General features: G+C 47.5%; 1 protein-coding gene across 6 annotated transcripts in view; it reads left to right on the top strand.

Moving 5' to 3' along the window:
* The window catches only part of MAP4K3 (mitogen-activated protein kinase kinase kinase kinase 3), an 883599-nt gene that overhangs the window by 640369 nt on the left and 219388 nt on the right, over positions 1 to 23842 (top strand). For all 6 annotated transcript variants that reach the window (XM_082251934.1, XM_082251933.1, XM_082251935.1 and 3 more), the window contains 2 exons: positions 891 to 1053; positions 11343 to 11467. In XM_082251934.1, coding sequence (XP_082108060.1) covers positions 891 to 1053; positions 11343 to 11467 — 288 coding nt within the window. The remainder of the gene's footprint in view (positions 1 to 890; positions 1054 to 11342; positions 11468 to 23842) is intronic.

Genomic DNA, 23842 nt, shown 5'->3' on the forward strand with positions numbered 1-23842 from the left:
GGGGTGTCGTTAACTTTTAATTGACACCCCCTGCGTATCACATATGACAGTGTGAACTGCCAGATGTGCGGATGCGATGCGGGAACATGCTGCATATTCGCAGTGTTCCCGCATCGCACAAGTGTGAACCAAGCCTTATGGTCACTGCTACCCAGATGTTTTTATATGAACATTAGAATTAAGCTCCACATAATTTGAGGTTACCAGGTTCAGCAGATCATCATTTCTGGTCAGAGCCTCTATAAACTGTACCATAAAATTATCTTGTAAGACCTCATGAACATTGGGATGACAAAAATGCTGTTTATGCAGGCATTTGGCTTTTTTTCTAGCAGCCTGTAGAAGCAACACTGTTGGCATATGTTTCCATGAACATTTAGGCGTTCACAGGCATATTTGTCGAGAAATATTTACAGGCTGAAAAGAAAACGTCACAAGTGCATTTTTGTGAGGAGCTTTCAGGCAGAAAAACGTGGTGTTTAGGTGCTTTAAGCATAGGTTTAAAAATGTATGCATTTTTTTAATGTTCCAGCAGTGCCATTATTCCAGTCAATTTCAGGGCAGTTAAAGTGATATTAAAGCTTGTTTTAAAAAAATAAAAAATAACAAACATGTTATACTTACCTGCTCTGTGCAGTGGTTTTGCACAGAGCAGCCCCAATCTTCCCCTCAGGCAGTGCCCCCCAGAGAAAGCATGCTCGCTCCTGAGTTGCGGCTCTATGCCTCCATAGGACACATAAAGCCGTGGCTCCCCCCCCCCCCCCCCCCGCTCTCTCCTTATTGGCTCACTGGCTGTGACTTGCTTACCAATATCAATAAACTAATATATTTTACTCCTTTTGCCATGATGTTTCATTATTTTAATACTTTTTCTATTGTGTTTTTTGCAGCCTAAATCTATATTTATACCACAAGAATCTAGTGCTTCTGAAGATGACAACCAAGGAACAATAAAAAGGTGTCCCATTTCAGAGAGCCCGGCAAGACCAACTTCTTATGTACCTCCTCGACCACCACCTCCCCGATTACCTCCCCATAAGACAAATATTTTAGGTATTTAATATAAAATATAAATTATAATAATATATTATAATAAAATATAAAATATAATACAGTAAAATACATAAGATGTCTTGTTTAAAAAAAAAAAGATTGTGGAAAATATTTTATTTTGATTACTGTAATTCCGTGCATTAATTTGTTTTTCTTTCACGCAGATTTATTAATTAACATCCTCTCCAAATTTTCATGCATACCAGAAGTGACAAGAATTGGGATAGATTAGAATGTCACAAGGGTTACCTAAGCAGTTGTAGAAAATATATTACATTATATTTTTTACACATGTATAAATGCACATTATTCACTTGAAAGCAGAGGGCCCACTACTCATTAAAAAATAAATTTCTCTGTCATTCATCCACAGACGCAGCTCCATCTTCATTACTAATAAGGGTTATGCTCCTCCCATCGAGAATAGGCACTAGGCAGGAAAAAAAAGCTTAACCACACCTATGGGGGCTGTCCCTGCAGGCATAACCCCTCACACTTTGCTATCATTAATCCGTTTGTTTCTGCCTAGTTTTAGGAATAGGACCTAGCCCTGCTGGGACTTCGGTCTTAGCTGTAACAGGGAAAGTTTGTGATTTTTTATTTTTTTCACTAGTTAGTTCCTGAGGACCAGCATCCAGAGGAACTACAAGCAACAGCCGGCTGTGGTTTTGCACTGGATAATCTAGATCCTTAAGGTCTCCCAGCCTGGCCAGTGAGCGTGAGCAGGTTATAGTCCAGAACCAAGCCTCACCACGACCTGTGAGTGAAGCGTCTCGCGGGGATACACACGACCTGGAACGTCGCTGCTTCCCTTTCGGCTGACAGCACCCCCGGGTGGGGAGTGATCTGTTTTGGAGGAGCCCACCTGGTACTATGGTATGGTGAGTAAATATTGCCCCCTAAAAAACCCTGGCATTCTCGGGGCAGTCGTGGGCCCCTCCCTGTAATGGTCAGACCTTAGAGGCTCCCTTGGTTCCCTGGCACTTTAAAGGACTGATCTGGTATACCTCTCGGCATTCTCCTACCCCTAGCAGGTTTTCACCTTGGGGAGGCGGCGGTGGTAATAATGTGGCCGGTATGATGCCTTTTTAAGGGGGGGTGGATTGTCTTGTGTGGGTGCCTGGTCAGAGACTTTTAGATGCCTATGTTCTGGGACCCCTTTTTTGGGCAGCCATTTTCCCCACTGAGAATGTATAAGTGGCCATTTTCTTGAGGTCCATGGGCTGGACAGGCATGCGGCATGGTGTTACACAGATAGAGGCTGAGTTTTCTTCCTCTTCCTGTGCAGTTAGTTTCAGTTTCGTTTTTGCCGATCATGCTGGCAGCTATTCTGTGGTCTGGTAACGTTTTTCCTGGGGGTCTTGTGGGTTTTTGTCATCTGTTCTGCTATTATTATATATATGATATATGTTAGGATTTGACAGCCCGCAGTGTTCGTGGTGGGACTGCAAAATTTCATCTGCAGACCCCCTGCAAGCGGCTGGGGGACCCTCCGGTTCCCAGTCTTGGCCAGAGATTGCAGTCTTTTTGCAAAATTTGATATCCAAGGTAGATATGGCCATTTCTGGTCCTGCCAGCCGCAAACGCATTCGCCCTCACCTCCATCAGCAGGGTCTTTCTAGCTCTGAGATAGCTATGGTCGCAGCAGATGTAAACCACCTTGAGGGGTCGGTGTCTTCGCATTATGACGGTGAAGAGGGCCTGTCCTCATCAACCGCTGCGCGGGAACGCTCATTGGTGGAAGCTCTGATAGTTTCTGTGCGGGAAACTCTAAAATTGGCTGATGAATCTACAGCATCAGGTGTGCAGGTGTCTTTTGGCTACCACAAATCCCCTACATCGGGTAAAGTTTTCCTTTGCCCTGAATTGTTTCACACTATTGTAGATGAACAATGAGACGCATTAAGCACATGGTGGTGCCTTAGCATTTTTCACGCCGTTACCCTTTTGCGGAGGAGGTGTCCACTAGGTGGACTGTTCCACTGAAAGTGGATTCTCCAGTGGCCAGGTTGAATAAGGCGACTCTGGTACCGGTGGAAGAGTCGCAAACTTTTCCTGGACCCTGTGGATAGACGGGTGGAATCATTGTCCCACCATTTACACGTGGTGGCAGGTCACATGTTAAAGACTACCTTTGTGAATGTTCTGGTAGTGCGGACTGCTACTGAATCGGTGAAGTTTCTTAAAAGTAACTTGAAAACTGAATGGCTCCCCCTGCGGTGCTGGAATTACTAGACCAGTTGGCTCAAGCCCTGGTATTCATGTGTGATACGTTCCTGGACTCAGCTTCGTTAGTGGCCAGGACATCAGCAGTGGGGTTTGCGATTAGGCGCATGGTGTGGCTGAAATGCTGGTCGGCTGACAGGCTTCAAAAAAGGCTGTGGCTGATCTTCTGTTTACAGGGGAGAGACTGTTTGGATCCTCTCTGGTTGAGTTGATCAAAGGTATCAGGGGGGATAAGAGCACCAACCTGCTCCAATCTTCTAAAGGCAAGGCGCCACGTCCTAGGCAGGGGTCTTCCTTTAATGCTTATAAACGTCTTTTTCCTGCCTCCGGGTCACAAGAGAAAGAAAAATCGTTCAGTTCTTCTGAAGGTCCAAAGAAGCCATGGTCGGGAGGAGTGATTGTGTCGGTTCCATCTCAGGATTGTTTTCAAGGGCTTTATTTAAACCTATTCATCATGCCCAGAAAGGTGGGCAAGGTGCATCCTATCCTGGATCTCAAGGCTTTGAATCGGTTTGTGGGAGTACAGAGGTTTCGGATGGAATCCATCCGCGCATAGTGACGCCTCTTCACCAGGGAGAGTTCTTAGCCTCCATAGATATCAAGGACGCATATCTACACATCCCCATTTACGCTGGACACCAGCGGTTTCTTTGCTTTGTGGTAGCAAAAGAACATTATCAATTTGTGGTGTTACCCTTTGGTCTCGCCTCCGCTCCCAGAGTGTTTACTAAAGTTCTAGCTCCGGTATTGGCATTTTTATGCCAGCGGGGGATTGCGCTACTGGGGTACCTAGATGATCTCCTGTTGATAGCGGACTCTCACTCAGCCAGGGAGGAGGATCTGGAGATTACTGTCAGGACTCTACAAGAGTTCGGTTGGAACATCAATTTCAAGAAATCTGCGCTGACTCCTTTCCTGAGTATCTGGGCTTGACTCTGGATTCAGCCGTGGCGAGGGTTTTTCTTCCCCTGGACAAGCTCCAAAAGTGTCAGGGGGCGATTCAGTTGTTGCTGGACAACAATCTGTCCTCTCTGCGAGTTTGTATGCGGACTTTGGGTCTGATGGTATCGACCTTCGAAGCAGTCCCATTTGCTCAGTTCCACACAAAACGCTGCAACGGGAGATTCTGGTCAAATGGAACAAGGATCCGAAGTCGTTGAATTATATGATTCAGTTGAGCCGCAACACCAAGTCTGCTCTGTTGTGGTGGATTCAATCTCCAGCTCTTTGCCAGGGCAAGTTCTTCCTTCCGTTGTTGTGGACGGCAGTAACCACAGACGCCAGCCTGTCGGGCTGGGGCGGGGTGCTGAGGAAGTTCTGTGCCCAGGGTACCTGGACATTGGAAGAGTTAGGACTTCCGATAAATGTTTTGGAGCTCAGAGCAATAAAGCTATGTCTGCGCCATTGGACGACTCGTCTGCAAGATTGTCCGGTTCGGATTCAATCAGACAATGTCATGACTGTGGCTTACATCAGTCACTGGGGGGGCACCAAGAGTGTCTTGGAGGTCAAGGAGGTGGCCGGGATTCTGGCCTGGGCGGAAAGCTTTGTTCCAGCCCTTTCTGCTGTACACATTCCAGGTGTGGAGAACTGGCAGGCGGATTACCTGAGTCGTCAGGTGTAAGATCAAGGGGAGTGGTCCCTACACCCAGAGGTGTTTCATCTCCTGTGTGTTCGGTTGGGGACTCCCGAGGTTGAGTTGTTTGCTTCTCGCCTCAACAAGAAGGTTCAGAGGCTTGTAGCCAGGTCTCGAGATCCTCTGCGGTGGCTCCTTGGGGTCGGTATGCATTTCCCCCATTAAAACTTCTGCCTTGGCTTCTGCGCAGGATAGAGGTGGAATGTATTTCTGTCATTCTGGTGGTCGCCGATACTCCTTGGGAAGATCTGCTGTCTCAAGGTCCGATCTTCCATCCTGCTTTACAGTCACTGGCTTTAACGGCAAGGCTGTTGAAAGCCAGGTGTTGGGGGATAGAAATATTTCTGACTCTGTGATTCCTACACTCTTGAAGGCTAGGAAGTTGACTTCCAGGAAGATTTATCATCGTGCGTGGAAGTCATACATCTCATGGTGTGAATCACTAAAGGTGCATCCTTCGCTTGTTTTCTATAGCTAGGATTTTGGCCTTTTTGGCGAAAGGAGTTGAACAGCGATTGGCTTTGGGCACAATCAAAGGCCAAGTCTTGGCTTTGGCTATATATTTCCAATGTCTATTAGCTACGCATGCCTTGATTCATACTTTCATCCAGGGAGTGCGCCATATGGCTCCTCCGAGATGATCTCCGCTGCCTCCATGGGATCTCAATCTAGTATTCTTTAAAAGCCTCCTTTTGAAAAAATGTGGGAGATTTCTCTGCTTTCATTGTCCCAGAAGGTTGCCTTCTTGGTGGCTATCCCTTCTACTCGCAGAGTATCTGAATTGGCGGCATTGTCCTGGTGGCATTCAGAGATAAAGTGGTACTTCATCCTCAGTTGTTTCTTCCTAAGGTGGTTTCTGATTTTTATTTGAATGAAGACATTGTGCTGCATTCACTCTGTCCTAAGGTGTGGTTCAAGCGATCAGGATTTATTTGGAGGCAACCATATCTTTTCGAAAATCAGGTTGATGAGCAATGGCGCAATTTAAAAAAGCCTTTTGCTGTGCCGAGTAGGTTCAAGCTGCGTTATCCATTTACACCCGCCACTTATGAGCGCTGGTGTGTGCCGCCTCAGGTGGATCATGCAGTGGCGATTTTTAAATAAATCCACTGCGATCCCTGCTGAGGATACCCCTGTGTTCTGGCCCGTCATTCTTATACGGTTGCTGGCTCTATGCTGAAGCCTATTTTTGCTTCCATTATGGCAGCCCAGGCTATTGCGGATTGGACGCAGGTGCTCAGGCGCACCCTGGTGGCTGACTCTGCCCCGCCGACAACTTTGGCTATGGTGGATCAGATTCATCAGGGTGTCATGTATTTGTGTGATGCGGACTTAGATTTGGTCCCTTTGGCTGAGCGTCTTTCAAGTGTGGCGGTATTGAACCGTCGCCTGATATGGCTGAAATGTTGGTCTGTTGACCAATCTTCTCGCAAGACTTTAGCTAACTTGCCCTACGCGGGATCTCGCCTTTTTTGGCGAATCTTTGGATACTCTGATAAACGGTATTTCTGGGGGTAAGAGCACTCTCTTGCCCCAAACTCACAAGAATAGGTTTTGTGACAGGAAGTCAGGTAAATCTGGGAATGTAGTCACAGGAAGGAGATACATTTCCACCTGAGTTAGAAAGTTCACTGATACTATAGGGTGTTGGCTGCAAAAAGAGCCAGCAGGAAGTTGAAAACCATTCAGCTGTTCAGAATGAGGAGATCAAGGCCTCTATAATTTGTCCAGAGAAAATCTATTGAGTGCTGCCTCCTGTCGCCGTGTGGGCTGGGAGAGGAAGGCAGACATACGTGTACCTCCCGACGCCGTGTGGGCATGGGAGAAGGACTGCTGCCTCCTGTCGCCGTGTGGGCTGGGAGAGGGGGACAGTCGGATGTGTGCCTCCCGACAAGCTGGTGAGCATGGGAGAAGACCCCCTACAGCGATGTGAAGCTAAGGAGGGTAACCACGAGTGAAGACGTCTCAAAGGTGAGAAGACAAAGTGTTCCATGTGAAGAGTGTGAAGAGTAAAGGGACCTGTTATAAATGAACATGTGCTGTGTGAAAGAAAACAAAGGGACATGTTCAATGGACAATGTTTGTGCTGTGTGAAAAGCAAACAAATGGACATTTGAGTGTCTGCTGTAGGATCAGCAGTGTCGGCCCAACAGTAGGTTGGAAAGACTTCTTAGGTAGGTTCCAGCTGTGAGAAGGTAGCCGCCCACAGAGGCAAGGATTTATTTTGTCTTTTATTTTATTTTGGCTGTTTTGATGCTTGCAATTGTGTTAAGTAAATTGCATGAATAAATCAGTCTTGTTTTTAACCTCTAATCGGCTATCTTTCTGTGAAAACGCACCCCCAAAGGGGTCATCCACGCCTACCACCGAGCTAATCCCTTACAGTTTGTTTACGGTAAGAAGAATACCGCATTGCGGGATCTGCACCTGGCGGTGCGGGACCTGCGGGCCCAGGGAGTGGTGGTTCCGGTGCCTCATCGGGACAGATTTCGGGGGTTCTATTCCAATCTGTTCACTGTGCCCAGAAAGGAGGGCAAGGTACCTCCGATTCTGGACTTGAAAGCTCTGAACCCCTTTGTGCGGGTTCGCAAATTTCGCATGGAATCCCTGCGCTCGGTGGTGGCTGCCCTGGTTCCGGGGGAATTCATGGCCTCCATCGATTTGAAGGATGCGTATCTTCACATTCCACTTTTTGAGGGTCACTAGAGGTACCTTCGATTCGCCATTGCGGAGGATCACTACCAATTTGTGGCGTTACCCTTCGGTCTCGCTTCGGCTCCGCGGGTTTTCACCAAGGTGCTTGCGCCGGTCCTGGCTTTACTGAGAGCCCAGGGCGTCTCTGTCTTGGGGTATCTGGACGATATCTTGATTCGGTCTGCGACCAGTCAGGGCCTGGTGAACGACCTGTCAATCACGATGCAGACTCTGCAGGAGTTCGGTTGGACGATAAATTTCCCAAAGTCAACGGTGTGTCCGTCCGTTCGTCTTCCCTACCTGGGAATGATACTGGACTCTGTTCAAGCGAAGGTCTTCCTGCCGGAAGACAAGCTCCGGACACTTCAGGACGAGGTCAGGTCCCTCAGGGACAATCAGTGCTCGTCCCTCCGGACGTGTATGAGGTGTCTGGGATTGATGGTCTCGGCTTTCGAGGCGATTCCCTTCGCCCAGTTTCACACACGGGACCTTCAGGCGGAGGTCCTGGCCAAGTGGGACGGGCGTCCGCAATCTCTGGATCTGCGGATTTCGTTGAGCCGCCTCACCCGAAGGGGTCTTTTGTGGTGGCTCCAGTCCCCGGCGGTGTCGGGGGGCAAGTCTTTTCGTCCTTTGTCATGGACGGTGATCACCACGGATGCCAGCCTGTCGGGCTGGGGTGGTGTCCTGGGCGTTCTGTCCGCCCAGGGAACTTGGTCGGGGGAGGGATCCTCCCTTCCGATCAACATTCTGGAATTGCGAGCAATACATCTCTGCCTTCTGCGTTGGACGGACAGGCTTCAAGGCTGTCCGGTTAGGGTGCAGACGGACAATGCCACAGCGGTGGCCTACATCAACCACCAAGGGGGCACCAGGAGTGCCCGCGCGGCTCGGGAAGTGGCCGACATTCTGTCTTGGGCCGAGACGCACGTCCCGGCGATAACGGCAGTTCACATTCCGGGAGTGGAGAACTGGCAGGCGGATTATCTGAGTCGCCAGACCCTGGACCAGGGAGAATGGAGTCCCTTCACCCGGATGTCTTTCAGATGCTGTGCGCGAAGTGGGGGTCCCCAGATGTGGACCTGTTCGCGTCTCGTCTAAACAACAAGGTGGAAAGTTTCGTAGCAAGGACGCGCGATCCTCAGGCAGGCGCCTCAGACGCGTTAGTGACGTCCTGGAGTCAGTATCGTCTGATTTATGCCTTTCCACCGATTCAGCTGCTGTCCAGGTTCCTTCGCAGGTTGGCCTCGGAACCGCGCACGGTGATTCTGGTGGCACCAGAGTGGCCTCGCCGGTCTTGGTACGCAGACCTCGTGAATCTGGCGGTCGACGCTCCGTGGCGTCTTCCTCTTCGAGAAGATGATCTGTCTCAAGGACCGATCTTCCATCCTGCTTTACAGTCGCTGGCTTTAACGGCCTGGCTGTTGAAAGCCAGGTCCTGAAGGATAGGGGTCTCTCCCCTGAGGTCATTCCCACTTTGATCAAGGCTAGAAAAGCCTCTTCGGGGAAGATTTACTACCGTACTTGGAAGGCGTATTTTGCCTGGTGTGAGTCCAGGGGGTATTCCCCTCGCTCGTACTCGGTATCGAGAGTGTTGGCTTTCCTCCAAACTGGAGTGGACCAGCGTTTGGCGTTGGCCACGATTAAGGGTCAGATCTCTGCGCTGCCCGTTCTTTTTCAACACCCTGTGGCGTCTAATTCTTTGGTTAGCACCTTTGTTCAAGGGGTGCGTCACTTGGCTCCTCCTCGGAGGAATCCTTTACCTCCATGGGACTTGAACCTTGTTCTGTCCGTATTGCAACATGCTCCCTTTGAGAAGATCAGGGAGATCTCGTTGCCTCTCTTGTCTAAGAAGGTTGCCTTTTTGGTGGCAATCACTTCGGCTCGCAGTGGCGACCTTGTCCTGCAGCTCTCCCTACTTGGTGATTCACCTGGATAAGGTGGTCTTACGACCTAACCCTTCTTTTCTTCCGAAGAGGATCTTGGAATTTCACCTCGATGAGGACATTGTCTTGCCTTCGCTTTGCACGAAGCCTAAGCATCCAAGGGAGGTGGCTTTGCATTCCTTGGATGTTGTTCGGGCGATCAGGGTTTACCTGTCATCGACAAAATCCTTTCGCAAGTCGGATTCTCTTTTTGTTCTTCCAGAGGGTCCTCGGAAGGGCATGGCAGCGTCAGCTGCGACCATCGCCAAATGGATCAGACAGACCATTGTGCAAGCCTATGCTTTGAAGGGGAAGGTTCCCCCTTTCCCTGTGAAGGCGCACTCTACCAGGTCTCTGAGTACGTCTTGGGCCTATCTTCATCAGGCTTCTGTGGCCCAGGTGTGTAAGGCGGCGACTTGGTCGTCAGTTCACACCTTCTCAAAATTCTACAAGGTGGATGTTCAGGCATCGGCGGATGCTTCCTTTGGCCGCAAGGTTCTTAGTGCGGCAGTGCCTTAGGGCCCCTTGTTTTGGGTCCTTTGGCTGTATGGATGTCTTTATCCCTAGGTTACTTGTTTTCCTGGGTTGTTGCTCCTGTTGAGCACGTTTTTTTCCTGTTGCCCAGTTGGTTCTCTTACTTTGATAAGGTTCCTTTCTAGATGTGGGTACTGCGTTGCTTTAGGCGCGGCTGCTTTTTTTCCCACCCCTCATGTCTACACTGCTATGGGACGTCCCCATTAGTGATGAATATGAAGTGGCGGCGACTGTCGGAGGACGTAAGAGAAAACTGAATTTTTGTAAGATCTTACCTGTAAAATTCCTTTCTCTGAGTCCTCCGACAGTCGCCGCCCCCGCCCCTCTTTTGGGGTTTGTTTATGTACTCTACTGCTATGCTACTGAAACTGAGTTGGGAATGCAGGAAGCAGGGAGGTATTGACTGAGGGGACCACCCCCTAGGGGTGGGATATGCTAAAAGCTTTGATATTAACTATTTTGTTGCCTAGCTACTCCTGCGGAGCAAAGGTCAATAACCCCATTAGTGATGAATATGAAGTGGCGGCGACTGTCGGAGGACTCAGAGAAAGAAATTTTACAGGTAAGATCTTACAAAAATTCAGTTTTCTCTGAAGTTCATCGACAGACGAAAGTGTATGGGGTTTTTGTCTTCTAAAACACTGCTTGCAACTAAACTGATTGATAGCAGTGTGTGAGGGGTTATGCCTGCAGGGACAGCCCCCATAGGTGTGGTTAAGCTTTTTCCTGCCTAGTGCCTATTCCTGATGGGAGGAGCATAACCCTATTATTAATGAAGATGGATCTGCATCTGTCAATGAACTTCAGAGAAAAGGATTTTACGGTCAGTTCTTACAAAAAACTATGTTTTTCTCTGGGCACACAAACACAATATACTCTATAAATTAAGATTCTGTCTGGCTAAAAAATACAGAATATATTTAGCCTCAAAACTTGTGCGCTTGCAAAACTGCTGATTGTTATGATACCCAAAATTGTAAATGGGCAACACAAAATGATTTCACTTTATGGTATACCTAAAATGATGGTCCTATAATACCACACTTCTACAGTTAAATGTCCTGTCCAGTTAAAATGTAAGCTTTTATGAGCAGCACCTTTCTCACTCTCCCGTATGGACTCTACTGGCTCCCTTATTTTGTAAAGTGCTGCATACTGTTGGCACTTTATAAAAAAAAAAAAAAGAGAGAATGTTGCTGAGCTCTCTTGTTTGGTAATATCAGGATCTGCATTGAACTGCCACACTGAAATGTTTCCTCATTTCTATTTTTCCGCAGGTAATGGAGTGGGCTCAATCCAAGTCAATGGGGATCGAGAAAATTTGCTACTTTCTCATCAAGTTGATAATCGGACTTCCAAGTCATTGAGTGTGCCTACACGGAAAGAAAAGAAAGACTTGCCAGTAAGTGTGCATTTTTTCAAATTAAATTATTTATCTTACGCGTACAATACAGGACACAGGTAACATACATTACTCATACACTATGGGTTAAATATGTGTACCTTCAGATGATTGCTTTTAAATACACAGGCAAGCTTGAGTACACAAACCCGTCCCCTGGGGTACCTCCCATGTAATCCTACCCCATAATGTCAATTACAGTAAACCCCCCTCCATCGCGGGGTTTACGTTCCGGACCCACCCGCAAAAAGTGAAAATCCACAAAATAAAAGTACCCTATTTAAATACACTCTAGGCATGTTTTTATAGCTTTCACTGTACTTTTAGAAGCATTGTAAGGTATTTAAACCCACTTTTAAGACAATATAAAACACATTTAAACACATAAAAGATGCTGAGAGACAGAGCAAGAGCAATGGAAAACACAAAAATATTTAATTAACAATGATTTAATTAGTAAATAATATTAATAGGTCTTACAAAAAAACAAAAACGCAAAATACCAGGACCGCAAAAACGGAACCGCAATTTAACGGGGGTTTACTGTATCACATTTTTGCTAGTATATGAAGGTAAAGGACTGTTTCGTGGAGAAATCTACTTTACTACTTTATTCTTTTTTTCTGTTATTTTCTTTAAATTCTTCAATCAGCACTCCACTGTCTTCTAATGATTACACAGGAGCAGTGTATCCAGATTGGTGTAGCCTCGGTAAAACCTTGGTAGCTACACCCCGGTCCTGGGAAGACCTTTAATGTTGCTGCAGGCACTGGATGCTGCATGGGTGCACTTGGTGCAATGCATTGAGTCTGCCACAGGGTGATAAACAGATCCAGGACTATGCTCCATCACTATGGAAACCAGTCCCTGAAGACGCCTTAAGGGGTAATCCCACTGTGATGGGCAAAGCCTATACTTTACAGGCCAGCATCATGGACAGATACGACAGAGTCATCTTATATCTCTGACTGTTGCTGTAAAAACTGGGCTATGTTTGGAAAAATATTCACTTCACAGTGCAAACTTTTCAAACATCTACAAAATCCTACAAAACAAAACCTGTTCATGAACAGATTGTGCAGTCTATGACAATTTGGTCACTCCTGAAAATGTTTTCACTTCTCTCAAAATCTTTGCTGAAAAGAGTTTGCAACGAAGTGGGCTACTCTTTTTTACCAAATCAACCAAAAACTGCCCAAGGACAGTTAGATTTGCAAAAGGCCCTGAAGCACTTCTTGTCTCAGGAAGTCGTTGTGCAAGTCCCTCCACAAGACAGGTTTAAAGGTTTCTTCTCAAACCTGTTCATGGCACCAGAGCCTAACAGGGATATTTACCCAATTTTGGACCTAAAATCCCTAAACAGATTTCTTCAAACTCCAAAATGCCTCATGGAATTTACAAGGTCAATAAATGCTTCTCTGAGACAAGGCAAATACCGAACATGATTAGAAATCCAAAATGCCTATCTGAAGGTTTGCATTTACCCACCTGATCAACATTTTCTGCATTCGCAGTGGCAGATAAAATCACTAACAGTTTGTTGGACTGCCCATCAGCCTATCCTCTGCCCACAGAGTGTTCACAAAGGTCATAGCACCTCTGCTGGCCCAGGGCATTCATGTCACAGGCTAACTAGATGACCTTCTTCTGAAGGACTCATTTTCTTGTCAGTTGTCAGAAAGTGTTCACAGGACTGTAATCTTTTGGTGGCCCCAATCACTAGTGAAGAGAGTTTGACAGCTCTTCAACCCCATAAAGCCCAGACGAGTTCTTTCTTGCATATTTTAAGGCCTTTGCCCATGCCCTTGCCTCCTCTTTTGTAAAAGACTTTAATGATATCCATGAGAGAATGCAGTTCTGGCTAACACCCTCCAGGGTACTTGAACTGTGATACCAAAAGATTGAAAAGACCATGCAAATTTTTACCCTTTTCCTCTACTGAAAATAGTTCTCAAACTTTCCACTAAGATATTAGCCACTAGACGTCTCCCTTTTATACATAAGATTATCCATTGGGACCAAGTGGCCTTTGTCCCACAAAGTGATGCATAGGATGCTTTGGACAAAAGTTCCTATTATGGATAAATACCATATATTCCCAGCCCTCAGTGAATATCAAAATCAAGGATCTGCTATCAGACTCATTCAGCCTTCAGAATGGAACCAAATAGGGCTGTCTGATGCATCGTTCTTTTCTTTATTTTGACTCTTGAGCCACAATTGTGCCGGATTAGAGCTAATCTCAATATTAGAGGAATTGCAACTAATCTGGGAGAGCATAAATTGGCAGGATATGCAGACAACTTGCTTTTCTTCCTAACCCAATTTCTAGTCTCCCTGCCCAACCTTCTCTCAGAATTTTGTAGTTACGGTGCTCTATCAAAATTCAAAATAAACCTCCAGAAATCAAAGGCTTTGAACATCAATGTAGATTAGGCGACTGCATAACCTTAAAGCCCAATTTCTGTTCAAATAGGCTCAGACACGCATAAAATACTTAGGTATTTACCTCACCCTTTCTCTATGAGACTTTTTTTTTTCTTAGCAAACTTTCCCCCATTTCTGACCAAGATTCGACGAGAGTCAAGTAAGTGGTCATCAATCCTCCTATCGTTGTTCGGTAGCAATAGTGTACTCGAAATAAAAATACTTCCATGACTCCTATATGTTTTCCAGACTTTGCCAGTTTGGATACTAAAGTTTTTTCTCAACCAGATTAACCACTTCTGGACCACAAGATTTTCCCCCCAATGATCAGGGCATTTTTTGCAATTCGGCACTGCGTTACTTTAACGGATAATTGCGCGGTCGTGCAACGGTGTACCCAAATAAAATGGATTTTCTTTTTTCCATAAATAGAGATTTCTTTTGGTGATATTTGATCACCTGTGCGATTTAAATTTTTTGCGCTATAAACAAAAAAAAGAGCTTCAATTCTGGAAAAAGAAAAAAACTAAATTTTTCACTTTCTGCTATATAACATTCCCAAAAAAAAAAGAAAATCTAATTTTTTCATAATTTTAAGCCAATTTGTATTCTGCTACATATTTTGCTTGAAAAAAAATCACAATAAGCGTATTTTGATTGGTTTGCGCAAAAGTTATCGCGTCTACCAACTAGGGGAAAGATTTATGTCATTTTATTTATTTATTTTTTCTTTTACTAGTATTGGCGGCGATTAGCGATTTTTAGTGGGACTGCAACATTGCAGCGGACAGATAGGACCCCTAACTGACATTTTTGACTACAGTAATTAGTGCTAAAAATATGCACTGTTACTGTAATAATGACACTGGCAGGGAAAGGGTTAACCTAGGGGCAATCAAAGGGTTAAATGTAAGCCTAGGGGGTGTTTTCTAACTGTGGGGGGATTAGCTTGTAATATCAACACCGAGACCTGTGTTCCTAAGAAGCAGGAACACAGGGGCTCTGTGTGTCTCAGCATACCGCCATTCTCTCTTCATGGGGAGCAATCGCGGGTCCCCGGCGGCAATCGCAGCCACCGGCCTCGAGCCTTGGCTTCCCCACCAGGGAGTGGATGTGTGGGCACGCCTCCAGTGGCACGGGCGCACAGTAGCGCTCATGCATACCGCCGTACAGGTACGGCGATTTGCGGGAACCTGCCAATCTGCTGCCGTATAACTGCGGCGGCTGGTCAACAAGTGGTTAAAAGTGAATTTGGGACGTTTTTATGGGCCGAAAAATCTCATAGACTTAACCAGAGCCCAGAGACAAAGGACACATAGGTCTTTCGGATGTAGTCAAATATCATTGGTTTGCAGATGATATACAAAATCCAATGGCCATGAAAATAAATAGAAGAATGCAGCCGGTTCGCCTAGGATTTTTATAAATGCTCGCTTACACATTGTATCATGTGAGTGTATCTTCTTACAATAAATTGAATTTCTTTTAAACTTATTACGCTATGGATTCTTCTATTTATTTTCATGGCCATTGGATTTTGTATATCATCTTCAAACCCTTTAAATGAATTACCCTGGTGATTTCTAACTGAGGTAAATCCTCAGAAGCGCTTAAGGCTTGACCATTAATTTGGGGGCCAAATCTATTTGGTAAGCGGCCAATTTTCTCTTACGTCCTCTGACAGTCGCAGCCCAGTCCAATCAGCCTTCACTATTGGGTAATGGCAACCTCTGCAGGAGTAGCTAGGCAGTGAAAAAGTGAATACAACCAGACTTTTACACTTGACACGCCCCTAGGGGCTGTCCCACATACATTACCCTGCTCACCTCATCTCATGCTCTTTTTTTTTTTTTTTTTTTTTTTGCTGCCTAGCTTCAGGAGTAGATCTAGGTTACCCAGCTGAGACCTACGTCTCAGTTTATCTACATTTTTCTTCATAAGAAGTGTTTTATTTTTTTTCATTCACTCACTATCGCCAGTTAGCCAGGGGGATCCCTGGAGGACTACAAGCGACAGCAGAGCTGGGCCTCGCACTGGGTAATATAGATCCTTATGGTGTCCCAGCCTGCCACTGAGCGTCGCAGGTCTGTGGTGCGCCCAGGACTCGCCACGACTGTGCCCCTCTGAATGGGGACGAGCCTGCGAAGATTCTTCGCCGGGATGTCTCAACTTTGGTACACCCTGGGTTGCTAGCATCCCTTTCTGGCTGACGCCACCCCCACTTAGGGGGGGAGGTGTTTCCTGTCTTTGAGAGGAGCCCGCGAATCTTGGTATTGTGAGTGATGCTACCCCCTTGTCCTGGGACAGTCTTTGGGGGTGTCATGTGGGCCCACTCCTAGGGCATGACAGACATTAAGATCTCTGTAATATCCCCATGCCCCACCGTTTTCTGAGCCGGCCCCGCTGGGGGCGCTATGCGGGCTGATGAGAGAGTGCATGGGGGAGTGTGGGGGCTTGCTTCATGTCTGGGGGGGGTCCCTGGCAGCTATCCCCGTGGTGGTCAGTGTGTTTGTGCGGTCAGAACTTGGCGCCAAACTTTTGGCCGCCATTTTGGGTAAGGGCAGGCTTCTAGCCTCACTGTGTGGGCAGCGGCCATTTTTGGCCATTTTTCTGCCCTTTGGCGCCGTTCGGGTACCATCTTGGTTTTGGGCAGCTGCCGTGTGAGGGCCATCTTTAATCTTTCCTCTCCCTTACTTATAGGCAGATAGGGCTGAGGCGGCCTTAGTGCATTACGTCACTTCCCTTTCTTCACTGCAGCAGCGCGTGGAGGTCTGGTACAGTACATTGTGACACTGGGGGCTGATTTTTGCTGTTTTCCCTGCAATACTTTCCTTTTTCTGCTCTAGTTAAGTTTACAGGGGGTCTCTATCAGCGGTGTGGATTTGCGGTGGGAACCGCGGGTACCGCCACTTTAAAGGGCCAGTGTCCCAAACAAAAAATGTTTTGTGTGCACATGGACTCACAGGACAGCAAATTCCCTCCAGACCTGGTTGGGGCTTCAGGGTCACCTGAATCTTCTTCCATAGCCTCCTTATCTGCTGCACTTGTGACTTTAGCGTCTAAGGTGGAACTGCTGATGTCAGAACGCACTACTCAAAAACGGCCGATGCCCTCTGTCTTCTGACTCAGAGCCTGACTTGGTTGCCGCGGACAACGTCCCCCTGGAGAGGGGTCCCTGTCCTGGCATTCAGATGGGGAGAAGGAGTCTCCCTCCAATGCGGCGTGGGAATGCGCTATGATGGATGCACTCATTTCTTCTGTCAGGGAGACCTTAAATATTGTAGAAGAACCCTCTCAGTCAGGTAAGCTGGTTTATTTTGGGTCCCGCAAGGCCCAGAGGTCGGGTCAGGTTTTTCCCTGTCCCGAGGAGTTTCACGACACAGTGAACGAACAATGGCGTCGCATAAAACATATGCTGACAGTACCTAAGCGCTTCCAGTGCCGTTATCCCTTTACGGATGCAGTTGACAACCGCTGGACAGTGGCGCCTAAGGTGGACCATATGGTTTCTAGATTTAACAAGTCCACATTAATGCCCATGGAGGACTCCCCAGTTTTTAAAGACCCAGCAGACAGGCGCATGGAAACGCTTTCCCGCCATATCTTTTTGTTGGCGGGTTCCCTACTCAAACCAGTTTTCGCTTTTGTGATGGTGTCTCAGGCGGTCACCGAATGGCTCAAGGAGCTGAAGCGCATCCTGGTGACGGAATCGGCCCCCCCTGCGGCGCTCGATCTGGGGAATCAAATGGCCCACGCCGTATTGTATCTGTGATGCGGCTTTGGACGAGGCTCCTTTGGTCGCAAGGCTGTCTGCGGTGGGGGTGGCTATCCGTCGCATTATGTGGCTAAAGAGTTGGTCGGCTTACCATGCCTCCAAGAAAACTGTGTCAGATACTTTGGATGAATTGATCAAGGGTCTTACGGTTGGTAAAAGTACCCTACTGCCCCAAAATTCTAGGGGTAAGCCGCCCCGGAGGGGTCCTTCCTTCAAGGCTTATCGGGGGTCCTTTCGTGCCTCAGGGTCACAGGACAAAAGAAAATCCTTCAAGGTCTCCGGGGGGACCAAGAAATCCTGGTCTGGTAAGTCCAAGATGGGTCAGTCTGGCTTGGCGGCCCAGTCCTTCTCCTCCTTTCGGGTACCATGGTTGTCCGAGATTCGGGACAGATGGGTTCACAAGCTGATTTGCTCAGAGTACAAGATAGTTCTCTCGTCCCGCAGACAGATTCTTTCCTTCAAACCTCAGTTTGTCCCCCGACCGATTAAAATATCTCAAGGGGGCGGTGCAGGATATGGTTGTCCAAGGAGTGGTTGTGCCGGTTCCTCCGCGGGACAGGTTCCACTGGTATTATTCCAACCTATTCACGGTGCCCCGAAAAGAGGGCAAGGTGCGTCCGATTCTGGACCTCAAGTCCCTGAACCGATTTGTGCGGGTGCAGAAGTTCAGGATGAAGTCTGTCCGCTCGGTGGTGGCGTCCTTGAGTCCAGGAGCCTTCATGGCCTCCGTCGACCTAAAGGATGCATATTGGCACATCCCGATCTTTGAAGGTCATCAGCGGTATCTCCGCTGAACAGTGGCCGAGGAGCACTTTCAGTTTGTGGCCTTACCCTTCGGTCTCGCTTCGGCTCCCAGGGTGTTTACCAAGGTCTTGGCTCCGGTGTTGGCTTTGAAGGGGATTGCAGTCATCGGCTACCTGGACGATCTCCTATTGAGGGCGCAATCCAGCGCGTCTCTGTCGAGCGATCTGTCGGTTACCCTTCAGACGATCCAGGAGTTCGGTTGGACCATAAACTTTCAGAAGTCTACACTGACCCCAGCAGTTCATCTCATTTATCTGGGGATGGTCCTGGACTCTGTCCAAGCAAAGGTTTTTCTCCCAGAAGAGAAGCTTTGGACCCTACGGAGCGAGATCAGGTCCCTCAGGGAAGCAGATCTCTCCTCGCTGCGGACCTGCTGATTTCGGCTTTCGAGGCCATGCCGTTTGCCCAGTTCCACACAAGAACCCTGCAAGCAGAGATTCTTGCCAGATGGGACAAGCGGCCTCTATCTCAAGACGAGATGATATTCCTAAGCCACCTCACAAGGGAGGACTTGTTCTGGTGGCTCCTGTCTCCCACCTTCACACAGGGCAAGTCGTTTCTGCCTGTATTGTGGATGGGGCTAACTACGGATGCCAGCCTGTCGGGCTTGGGGGTTGTCCTGGACACTTTTTTTGCCCAGGGGACTTGGTCGGCGGAGGAATCATCCTTGCCTATAAATTTCTTAGAGCTCAGGGCGATCAAGCTTTGCCTTTTTCATTGGACGGCCCGGCTACAGGGTCGTCAGGTCCGGGTTCAGACAGACAACGCCACGGCGGTGGCATATGCCAATCAAGAAGGGGGCACCAAGAGTGCCCGGGCGGCCAAGGAAGTTGCCGAGATCCTGTCTTGGGCCGAGACGCATGTTCCAGCGATTTCGGCCGTCCACATTCCGGGAGTGGAGAACTGGCAGGCGGATTATCTGACTCGCCAGACCTTGGACCAAGGGGAATGGTCCTTTCACCAGGAGGTCTTCCGTCTTCTGTGTGCCCGATGGGGAACTCCAGATGTGGATCTGTTCGCCTCCCGTCTCAACAAAAAGGTTCGTGGCCAGAACCCGCGATCCTCTGGCGGCTGCCACGGACGCTTTGGTGGTGTTTGGCACCAGTATCAGCTGCTCTATGCCTTTCCCCCGATCCAACTGTTGTCCAGGTTCCTACACAGGTTGCCGTCAGAGCAGGTACAGGTAATTCTGGTGGCTCTGGACTGGCCTCACCGGTCTTGGTACACAGATCTCGTGCAGATGGTCGTCGAGCCTCCCTGGTGGCTTCCGCTGCGAGACGATCTACCTTCTCAAGGTCCGATCTTCCATCCTGCTTTTCGGTCTCTGGCTTTAACGGCGTGGCTGTTGAAAGCCAAGTGCTGAGGGACAAGGGTCTCTCAGATGCTGTCATTCCTACCTTGTTGAAGGCTCGGAAAGCTACCTCTAGGAAGATTTACCATCGTACCTGGAGGGCATATATTGCTTGGTGCGAGTCGCAAGGATTTCAACCCCGCTCCTTTTCGGTGGCGAGGGTTTTGGCCTTCCTGCAGGTGGGTGTGGATCAGCGTTTAGCGTTGGCCACTATAAAGGGTCAATTGTTGGCCTTAGCCATCTTCTTTCAGCGTCCCTTGGCGACTCATTCCTTGATTCGCACTTTTATAAAAGGCGTTTGTCATCTAGCTCCCACGCGGATGGCTCCATTGCCTCCTTGGGACTTGAATTTGGTTTTGTCCGTTCTACAACGACCTCCTTTTGAGAATATCAGGAAGATAGCTTTGCCTGGGTTGTCCCAGAAAGTTGCCTTTTTGGTAGCTGTCACATCTGCCCGCAGAGTGACTGAATTGGCAGCATTATCTTGTTGTTCGCCTTATCTGATTGTTCATAGAGATAAAGGGACCTGCGACCAAATCAGTCTTTTCTTCCCAAAGTGGTATCTGCCTTCCATCTTAACGAAGATATTGTTTTGCCTTCGCTTTGTGCGAAGCCCAAACATCCTAAGGAATTTGCCTTGCATTCCTTGGATGTGGTCCGGGCAGTCAGGGTTTACCTGGCTGCCACGGAGTCCTTTCGGAAGTCGGATTCCCTGTTTGTCCTTCCCGAGTGCCTCAGAAGGGTTTGGCTGCGTCCGCTGCAACCATTTCAAAATGGATCAGACAGACTGTTGTTCAGGCCTATTCGCTCAAGGGTCAGGTACCTCCTTTCCCTGTGAGGGCACATTCTACGAGGGCTATCAGTGCCTCTTGGGCTTTTCGCCATCAGGCTTCTTTGGCTCAGGTGTGCAAAGCAGCGACTTGGTCTTCGGTGCACACTTTCACTAAATTTTATAAACTTGACGTGATGGCATCTTCAGATGCTTCCTTTGGCCGCAAAATTTTAAGTATGTTTTCTTATTTCTTTTACTGGGGGGTTTTTTGGTTCGGGGTTTAGCTCCTGTTGAGCTTTTGTTGCCCTGTTGGCTCAGTGGAGTTTTAGTCTTTTCCTCTGGCCCGGTTGACACGTTGCCTGTTTTTCTAGTAGGTTGCGTCTTCCCACCCCTCAAATCTGCACTGGTTTGGGATGTCCCAATAGTGAAGGCTGATTGGACTGGGCTGCGACTGTCAGAGGACGTAAGAGAAAATAGAGTTTTTGTAAGACCTTACCGTAAAACTCTTTTCTCTGAGTCCTCTGACAGTCGAAGCCCCCCCGCCCCTCTGAATTTTTTCTTGGGGTTGATGCCTTCTGCTACTGCTTGCTACAAAACTGAGAGCATGAGATGAGGTGAGCAGGGTAATGTATGTGGGACAGCCCCTAGTGGTGTGTCAAGTGTAAAAGTCTGGTTGTATTAACTTTTTCACTGCCTAGCTACTCCTGCGGAGGTTGCCATTACCCAATAGTGAAGGCTGATTGGACTGGGCTGCGACTGTCAGAGGACTCAGAGAAAAGAGTTTTACGGTAAGTTCTTACAAAATCTCTGTTTTTTTTTATCATACTTTGGTGCCTCCTTTCTGTCAAGAGTTGGGAAGATTTGCTCTACATGCATGCTGGGACTTGTGGTTCCTCCCTAAGGATAGTGTTTTCTTCACTACTGAATTGTGTTTTCACTTTATTAGTCATGCACACTTTTTTATGTTTAGGACACTTCCTGGATTTTTATGCACCATTTTTTGTATATATATTTTTGTATTTTTATACATTTATCACTGCGGCATTTTATTACTTCTATACCTTAACTATAGTGTATATTTTATATGCGGCCCGAAAGAATTTCTCTACACTCAATCTGGCCCAGAGAAGCCAAAAGGTTGGACACCCATGGTTTAGAGCATCACAATGCAATACCTTGATTTCACATGGAGTTTAAAGGGAAAATGACGTTACTAAATTTTTGAGATTGTTGCCACCTCTTGAGAGACAAGCACCCATCTTTGACTAGATAGTGATCTTTTACTTGTTGATTATGGTAAATGCCAGATTGTTCTTTAGGTGATCTGTTGCTACAGAGGTGCATTGAGGGGCTAGATCAGGTCCCCCTCTAAATGTTGTTGTTAAGTACACTTTAACTGTAATGGTTACCCTGCAGCCTCTGCTGCCTGCTGGTTTATACTCAACATTACTACGCAGTAACACTGCAATTAGGAGTGCCTAAATAGGCATTTGAACATTCAGTCCTTGCTTAATTAATATGGAATGTTGAAACGGGACTCTGTGTTGAGTGGCACCACATCTAATTAATATACAATACCTCACAAAAGTGAGTACACCCCTCACATTTTTGTAAATATTTTATTATATCTTTTCATGTGACAACACTGAAGAAATTACACTTTGCTATAATGTAAAGTAGTGATTGTATAGGTTGTATAACAGTGTTAATTTGCTGCCCCCTCAAAACAACTCAACGCACAGCCATTAATGTCTAAACTGCTGGCAACAAAAGTGAGTACACCCTTAAGTTAAAATGTCCAAATGTCCAATATTTTGTGTGGCCACCATTGTTTTCCAGCACTGCCTTAACCCTCTTGGGCATGGAGTCCACCAGAGCTTCACAAGTTGCCACTGGAGTCTTCTTCCACTCCTCCATCACAAAATCACGGAGCTGGTGGATGTTAGAGATCTTGCGCACCTCCACCTTCCAATTGAGGATACCCCACAGATGCTCCATAGGGTTTAGGTCTGGAGACTTGCTTGGCCAGTCCATCACCTTTACCCTCAGCTTCTGTAGCAAGGCAGTGGTTGTCTTGGGGGTGTGTTTGTGGTTGTTATGTTGGAATACTGCCTTGCGGCCCTGTCTCTGAAGAGAGGGGATCATGCTCTGCTTCAGTATGTCACAGTACATGTTGGCATTCATGGTTCCCTTAATGAACTGTAGCTCCCCAGTGCCAGCAGCACTCATGCAGCCCCACACCATTACACTCCCACCACTATGCTTGGTTGTAGGCAGGACATACTTGTCTTTGCACTCCTCACCTGGTTGCCGCCACACACGCTTGCCACCATCTGAACCAAATAAGTTTATCTTGGTCTCATCAGACCACAGGACATGGTTCCAGTCATCCATGTCCTTTGTCTGCTTGTCTTCAGCAAACTGTTTGCAGGCTTTCTTGTGCATCATCTTTAGAAGAGGCTTCTATCTGGGGCGACAGCCATGCAGACCAATTTGATGCAGTGTGCACCGTTTGGTCTGAGCACTGACAAGATTAGCCCCCCACCCCACCCCTTCAATCTCTGCAACAATGCTGACAGCACTTATACATCTATTTCCCAAAGATAACCTCTGGATATGACGCTGAGCTTGTGCACTCAACTTCTTTGGTCGACCATGGCGAGGCTTGTTCTGAGTGGAACCTGCCCTGTTAAACCGCTGTATGGTCTTGGCCACCGTGCTGCAGCTTAGTTTCAGGGTCTTGCCAATTTTCTTATAGCCTAGGCCATCTTTATGTATATAAAATATGTAACTGCGCTAACCTCTAGTAGATGTTATTACATCTACTGGAGGTTACAGATTATGATAGCACAGCAGACAGGATTCCTCCATCCTGGGATCGATGCGGCATCCATCTAGCCATAAAGCCTACCCATAGGAGGAAGTTCCCACCATACTGTGGATTACAAGCCATATCCAGCGGACCCCTGAGGTACAGAGGAACCGGGATATATATATAAAAACCAAGCGCAAATTGATTCCTTGCTGGCGTATGCCACTAGGAATCTACAACATCTGGTAAGTGAGTCTTCTTACCACAATTAGCACGAAAGGTGATCGGTGAAGGGTCACAATATTGGCATTGAAGCACGATAATTATTGGAAGGACTTCTGCACTACAGCACTTTCCTTCTCTCCCCATCAAGAAAATAGGCTTTTGTGGATACAAAAACCCATGTGAACTATAGAGGACTGGTTGAAAGCTAG

The sequence above is a fragment of the Pelophylax lessonae genome, assembly GCF_965119305.1.
Source record: "Pelophylax lessonae genome assembly, chromosome: 3".
Classification (NCBI taxonomy): Eukaryota; Metazoa; Chordata; class Amphibia; order Anura; family Ranidae; genus Pelophylax; species Pelophylax lessonae.